The sequence below is a fragment of the Sinocyclocheilus grahami genome, unplaced genomic scaffold (genome assembly GCF_001515645.1).
Source record: "Sinocyclocheilus grahami isolate Dianchi unplaced genomic scaffold, SAMN03320097.WGS_v1.1 scaffold1053.1, whole genome shotgun sequence".
Lineage (NCBI taxonomy): Eukaryota > Metazoa > Chordata > Actinopteri > Cypriniformes > Cyprinidae > Sinocyclocheilus > Sinocyclocheilus grahami.
Genome location: NW_015506232.1, coordinates 313613 through 320914, shown reverse-complemented (window position 1 = coordinate 320914; position 7302 = coordinate 313613). Strand labels below are relative to the sequence as shown.

Below are 7302 nucleotides of genomic sequence, written 5' to 3'. Positions count from 1 at the left end.
TAAAAAGTCGAGTTTGGAGAAATAAACTGAAATGCAAGACAAACTTAGAATTGTCTTTTTCTTGTAATTCTGAGTTTAAATCTAAGAATTCTGACTTTTTTCTTGCAGATAAAACTTTTTCTCAACTTTCTCTCCGAGAAAAAGTCTGAGCGAGATAAAGAAAAAGTCAGGAATGCGAGACATAAACTCACAATTTTGTCTTTTTTTCTTGCAATTCCAACTTTGCATCTCACAATTCTGAGTTTATTTATTGCTATATATCACAAACAATTTTTTTCAGGACTGCAATGTTAAATTTTGTAATTCTGACTTTTTCCTCCTCCGAATTCAAAGTTTATTTCTCTCTTTCACAGAATATAAAACAAAGTAATAGGGTAAGATTTTTTTTTCTTGCAATTGTGAGTTTAAATGTCTCCTGGATTGAGACACAGACACGAATGAGTGAAAAATGGATTTCATATTTGATCTACATCCATACACACAGTCAAGATAAAATAATTGCATTTTCACAAGCTGCATGTCAAATTAATATCCAGCCTCATTAAAAAAAGAAAAAGAAATTAGTACTATTATTCATCAAGAACATGTTAAATTGATCAAAAGTGACGTTAAAGACATTTATAAGTGTCTTCAAACACACACACACACACACACACACACACACACACACACACACACACACACACAGAATATGTGTTTGCCAATTACTTGGTTTTTGAATATCACCTTTTTATTAAATTTTTACTGATTTATAATATATTTTTAAAAATAAATGTATTGTATATAAATGTATATAATGTACATATATTGCGTTTGGATAACAACAACAATAATAATAATAATATGTATTAATATGTATTTATTTATTTAAACAAGCATGCTCATAACTGTCAGGTTAAGGCAAGTTGTCACATGTGGTTTCAGTGTTATTTTAGAATAATTTCCAAAAAAAGATACAAAATAAAATAAAATAAATTAAAATACAATACAATACAATAAAATAAAAAGCAAAAACTGTTTTTTGAATATGTATTTATTTATTTTAACTTATTTTATAAAACAAAATTCAGTTTCATAAATAGATGCTGTTAATCTGATCTAGTAAATGTATGTACATGCAATGCATAATGAATATTAAATTAATAAATATTAATGTATTTATTTATTTATTTTACTAATGTCCCAGCAAAACATAAATGGCACCAAAATATATTTCTTTCAAACAAAATATTATTTCATTCTTTTCTTTCAGTTTCCCTGTTGATTTTGCAATGAAATGTGACCTGGACATGTTCTTTGTGAAATTCACGCATGTCCGACCACATTTTGTCAATGTAAAATAAATGAGGTTAGAAATGACTAGATATATTTCAAGGCTGTACCTATACGGCACAATGGCTGCAGCTGTATGGCAGTAACTACCTGCCTTTAAAACACATACAGTCTCTGCATCTTGAATTGTAACACGGCGCATGACAAACCCATGCTATCGATCCTGTGTTTGCTGGAGTTTAGGGTGCGAGAGGAGCACCGGGTCAGAAAGGATCAGCGGGGCCAAGAGGAGCTCCGGTGAGTAAACGTCCCGCTGGAATATCAGCTTCACCTTTTTACCCCCTCATTGTGTCAGCTGACCCGATAAAATAAAACACTTCAGAGAAACTGGATTGGATGGAGGCCCAGGCAGCTGCAGAGCTGCTCATCAGATCAGCAGCCGCAGCCAGAGAGTGAAAAGAGCAATCTGGACAGGGGTCAAACGCTAACCAGCATCGGTCTGGGACTGAGTAACAGAGTAAACAATGCTAGGGTGACCCCTGAACATTCGGCTGAGTCCGAGCAAACGCTGCTGCCACCTAGTGCTGGATCACATCTGATGCGCCTCTGTGTTTAGGGCTTTTGAGGGAACATCTAAGACAAGAAAATGTAAGGAACGTATATATATATATATATATATAGAACCGAATGCTAATGCAAGACATTTGAATTCAATGCTTCATAAAATCTAAAAATAAAACTTCCATTGCTTTTTCCATTTATTTTACAAACAATAAATACATTAATTAAATAACTAACCTTTACTGTGGCTTCTCATCGCACTGCAAAAACTCTTCTTCCTCAGTATTTTTGTCTTGTTTTCCAGTTCTAAAGATTCTTAAATCAGGATATAATTACTTAAGAAAAAAAAAATGACGTAAAATAAGAGAAATATATCAGAATTAAGCGAGTTTATGATTAAAACAAGAACAAAAATATTAGTAACACTTTACCTAAAGCATTTAAATATAATGCATTAATTATGCCTATATATGCACCTTATAATGCACTGAATGATCTCATGAATAATTGCAACCGCAGTTATAATACATTATAGTAATACGTATCTATTCATTGTTGCATCTTTAGAAATTGTAACATGACAAACAAACCTTCAAATATTATACTGCATTTTAACTTTGTTTACAATTATTTATAAAAAGATGTAATGCATTGCAAAGTACATTATGAAAACCTTTATAATGCATTACACATAAAGGCTTTAAGTGTCACCCAAATTTACTTTGCAAAATGCAATGCTTTCGCAAGGCAAAACATGAATATCTGCCTCAGTATTTTTTTCTTGTCTTCCAGTGCAAACGTCTAAATATATTTAACTCAAGATATGTTTACTGGAGAAGCAAAATGACATAAAATGCTTATGATTAAAACATGAACATATCTGTCAATAGGCTCAGAAATATTAACTTATTTCAAAGGGAAACCAAGTTTTGACAGATACTCTAAGCATAAACTCACTTCATTTTGTTAGTAAACAATACTTCATGTCTTCGTTTGGCATCTCCAGTAAATGTATCTTGATTTAGGGATGTTTAGATGTTTGTTCTGGAAAACAAGACACATTTAATTAATTCATTTGCAGTGCATGCAAAATTTAATGCCATGAATTTAAGACTTTCTGCTCTGATTTAAGACCTTAATTTGTGAAAATGTGACTTTTTATGACCTGCAGAAACCCTGTGTGTTAGAATCGGTTTTGCACATCATAATTTCCATTTCCATTCATTTATGCCATTTCTTTTAATTTAAGTGAGTTCGTTTCCATTTTTTGGTCAAGTAAGAGTCTTCTGGAGTTGTGCTGAAGGTTTATTTGCATGTGTGTGCCGCTGTGTGTTATCAGTGTTCGGCGCTTCAGTTTAACTCTGAATCCTTTCTGATTAAATCCTTCAGGGCGCGCCGGGGCCTTCGGGGCCCCCCGGAGCAGACGGACTCCACGGCCCCAAGGTTGGTCTGCTCCAAACATCACCTTTAGCAATTATGCTAATACCTTGACTTGAATCAGGTGGGAATAGCCGTGCTGAGATTACATTTATTGTGCCCTTATCAAATGGATTATAGAAGTACGCTGAACAAAATCATTTAGGTTGCCGGTTTTGTAACAGCATTTAATTTAATATTTCAAGTGATTAATAGTCTGCTATCAGTCTATGGAAACAAATGGCTTCTTCTAGCCACGTTATAATGGAGGAGTTCTATATGCGTGCGTCAGATGTGTGTTTGTGGACGTTTACTCACTGCTGTGTGTGTTTAGGGTAACGCAGGAGAAAAGGGAGACGCAGGTATTCCTGGAGCCGCAGGTCAAAAGGTAAGAGCCTCGTCTTTTGTAGCTTAGATTTTGTGCATTAAGTCACTCAGTTGTGAGGTTTGCATTCAGAGCTCTCTGGATAAGTGAGGTGAAGAGTTTATTCTCAGTGGGTTTGTGAATCTCTCAGGGCGAGCGGGGCGAGCTGGGATTTCCAGGCCTTCAGGGAGCCATGGGCCCTCCTGGATTTAAAGGACACAAGGTAATGCTGCCGTCCCATTAAACACCAGCATGCACGAGTCATTTTTTAATGTTTAATGTTTCAGAATGAGTCTCTTCTGCTCACCAAGGCTGCATATATTTGATCAAAAATACAGTACAAATTTTGAAATAGTGTTCTATGTGAATCTCTGTTAAACTGTAATGTATTTCTGTGATGCGCAGCTGTATTTTCAGCATCATTCCTCCAGTCTTCAGTGTCACATGATCTTCAGAAATCAGTATAATATGCTGATCTGCTGCTCAACAAACATTTCTGATTATTATCAATGTTGAACACAGTTGTGCCGCACCATTTTTTTTGTGGAAACTGTGATGCATTTGACTTTTTTCAGGATTCACAGATGAATAGAAAGTTCAAAAGAACAGCATTTGTTTGAAATAGAATCTTTTGTAACATCATAAATGTCTTTACTGTCACTTTTGATCAATTTAATGAATCCTTGATCAGTAAGCGTATTAATTTCTCTGACCTCCAAAGCTTTGAATGGCCGTGTATATTAATGAATTAATTTGCATATGCAAATAAATGTGACTTAATATATAAACTGTTTAAAAATATAAACATTAGGGATTCTTTGACGTTCAAAAGAGCAGCATTTATTAGAAATAGAAATCTTTTGTTACAGTGTAATGTCACTTTCAATCAATTTAATGCATCCCATCTGAATAAATCATACAGACCATAAACACTAGTACTAGACAACCCAATGCAGAAATGAAGTTATCCACGGCTTTAGTGACAGCAAGGTCAGCAAGGATTTGATTCCCAGAGACACACATGCTGATAAAACCTCACTCTGGATAAAAGTGTTTGTCAGGTGAATAATTAAGCATCTGAAAGGTTTCATCTCGATAAAGGATTACAATCCTCTAATGCAACGCGCTGTGAAACCACATTAAGGTCGTATAGATGCGAAATGGTCTACCAGCCTGCCGAGCCTAAACCAGTTCAGCTAGAAACCAGCTCTCATCTTCTGAAACACCTTGAGCACTGCACAGTGGCAGTATGCTTTATGTAGGCTATATATGCATATTCATACTATAAATGCAGTATTAAGATGTGTAGAGATGTGCCGACGCTGCCATAAATCTATTGTCATTTGGATAAAGCATCAGCTAAATGACTGCTTGTGTGGAAGATATGCCTGATGTACTGGCTTTTCAGCTCATTAAATGTAGTTTTTGACTGATATGCTGAAGAACAGGGTTCTCCTGCTGTGCAGAAGTGGAAATAAGTCTGTGTTTCTCTTTTATTTTCAGGGAGAGAGAGGAGAACTCGGACCCAGAGGCATTCAGGTGGATCCCCAGTCATTTCCTTCACACTTTAAAAACACTTTTGACTAATACTATAATAAGTCTGTGATTCATCAGAGGTTTGCATTTGGAGTCAACACAAATTCAGATTCGTCTCTGATCTCAAACATAACTCGAACCTAGATGATAGCCGTAGTGTGACATGTGGAACAGGTTAACTTCATCACTCTTCAAAGTGATTTGTGTCATTTTTTTGGAAGTTAACATCTGTGATGGGCTCATATCTCATCTCAGTATGCAGAGATTTGCAGAAATAAGACATTAGAGGCTGGTTTGTCAGAAAAGTGTAAATGCTGGATCTTATTACTGTGTTTGTTTGAGTGCCTGACCAGCAGCAGCTCAACCAATAGTATGAGTTTGGGGCGGAGCTATGTGTTTCACTGACCAATGGCAGACGGGGGGAGTGTTTGGGAAACCTGTTTGGAAAACGTGATTTTTTAAATTCTAATAATAAATATAAATAAATAAATAAATAAATAAATATATTTGTTAAAATACATTGGCCTTTTTTTATATTTTAAAAAATATATTTAAAAAATCTAAATATACTTAAAAAAAAAACAATATATATATATATATATATATTTCAAAATATACTTTACCCTCCATATATTTAAATTCATGAAAATATATTCACATTTGAAGAAAAAGTTTGTTTACAACTCATGTTATCATATTTTATATATATATATAATATAAATCTATGTTCGGTCTCTAGTAGGCTATTCTATCCACATTTACATTTAGCCTTAATGTAGGTTACTGTAATATAGGAAATGTATTTTCTTGCCCCTGAAACTGAATATTTTCAATTTTCAAACATATATTTAATTGAGTTATATTTAGCGTATATTTTGAAATATAATTTGGTCATGGAAAAGAAAATGCCATATGGGTTACTGAAAACATGGTTACTAAATCATAGAAATACTAATTATTATAATGACTAATTTCTAGTTATTTTTCTCATGCTTACACTACAAGATCAACATCCACAGTGTGGTCTGCGTAGTTTAGCTAGCAGTCTCAGTCGGGTGCACCACTCTAAGTGTAGTTGGCTCAGTGTCTCTCAGTTAAACGGATGTGACACCGTCTTCTAAAGGTTATAGGGAGCCACCTGCTGTTATTAAATGCTAATGATAACCTTTCAGAGTTTGAGACCCCTGCTAACACAGACCTCCTCCCATTCACAGGGTGAAAAAGGCAGCAAAGGCTTTGCTGGATTGCCTGGCTTTCCAGTAAGTGTGCAAACTCGCCTCATCCAGCAGGGGGCGCATCTCCTTATAGCACCCACCTCAACATCTGCAGGGTTAGCAGGGCTGCGAGGAGAAAAAGCCAATGCATAGCATTCAGAATTTAAGAAGAGAAGTAAATCAGGAGAGTTTGAATTACAGGAAAATTCAAATTGCGACATATAAATAATTACATCATTTTAGGAAGACAGATTCATCATTTCAGGTTAATTAATACTGTATATATATATATATATACTCCTGAATTCTGTGGAAAAGCTCAATAAATCCCCAGAAACCTTAGTCACAGACACTGACTCACAAATAGCTTTAGGGAGAAAACAATGTGTGTCTTTGTCAGTCACACGCTTGAGCAATCTTTCGATGGCGTAAAATCTGGTTTTTGAAATAAAACGGTCATTGGTCCATGTATACTTGCAAGCAGCATTCATCAACATCACAAATATAACACTTTATGTAGTAACTTTGTGTCAAGAGTAGAACATGACAACATACAGAATCAAAACAGGGCTTTGAAGTAAAAACATGCATGAAACCTGTTAGAAATGGGAACAATATTAACATATATAACCTAACCCACACAAAAAATGTATAGCTATGTACATATGTAAATAAATATGTTTTATATTTACTTATATAATATCAATTGTTATATAACAATGTAATTTATTGCAAAACATATATAAACACATAGTTTATGTTGTTTTGATAAAGTATAAATACAATATACACTGTTGACATGTATAGTTGCTACATATAATGCCATATGAAAAGCATTATACAAATTTGTATATATATATATTTATATATATATACTTTGTGTGTGTGTGTGTGTGTGTGTGTGCGTGAGAGTGTGAGTGTGAGTGTGAGTGTGTGTGT

The 7302-nt window shown here is 34.4% G+C and overlaps 1 protein-coding gene across 1 annotated transcript in view; it reads left to right on the top strand.

The window, feature by feature from the left end:
* Nucleotides 1-7302, top strand: part of LOC107566163 (collagen alpha-1(XXI) chain) — a 42892-nt gene that overhangs the window by 28177 nt on the left and 7413 nt on the right. The window contains exons 14-19 of the mRNA XM_016251540.1: nucleotides 1516-1569; nucleotides 3223-3276; nucleotides 3584-3637; nucleotides 3765-3836; nucleotides 5117-5152; nucleotides 6364-6408. Coding sequence (XP_016107026.1) covers nucleotides 1516-1569; nucleotides 3223-3276; nucleotides 3584-3637; nucleotides 3765-3836; nucleotides 5117-5152; nucleotides 6364-6408 — 315 coding nt within the window. The remainder of the gene's footprint in view (nucleotides 1-1515; nucleotides 1570-3222; nucleotides 3277-3583; nucleotides 3638-3764; nucleotides 3837-5116; nucleotides 5153-6363; nucleotides 6409-7302) is intronic.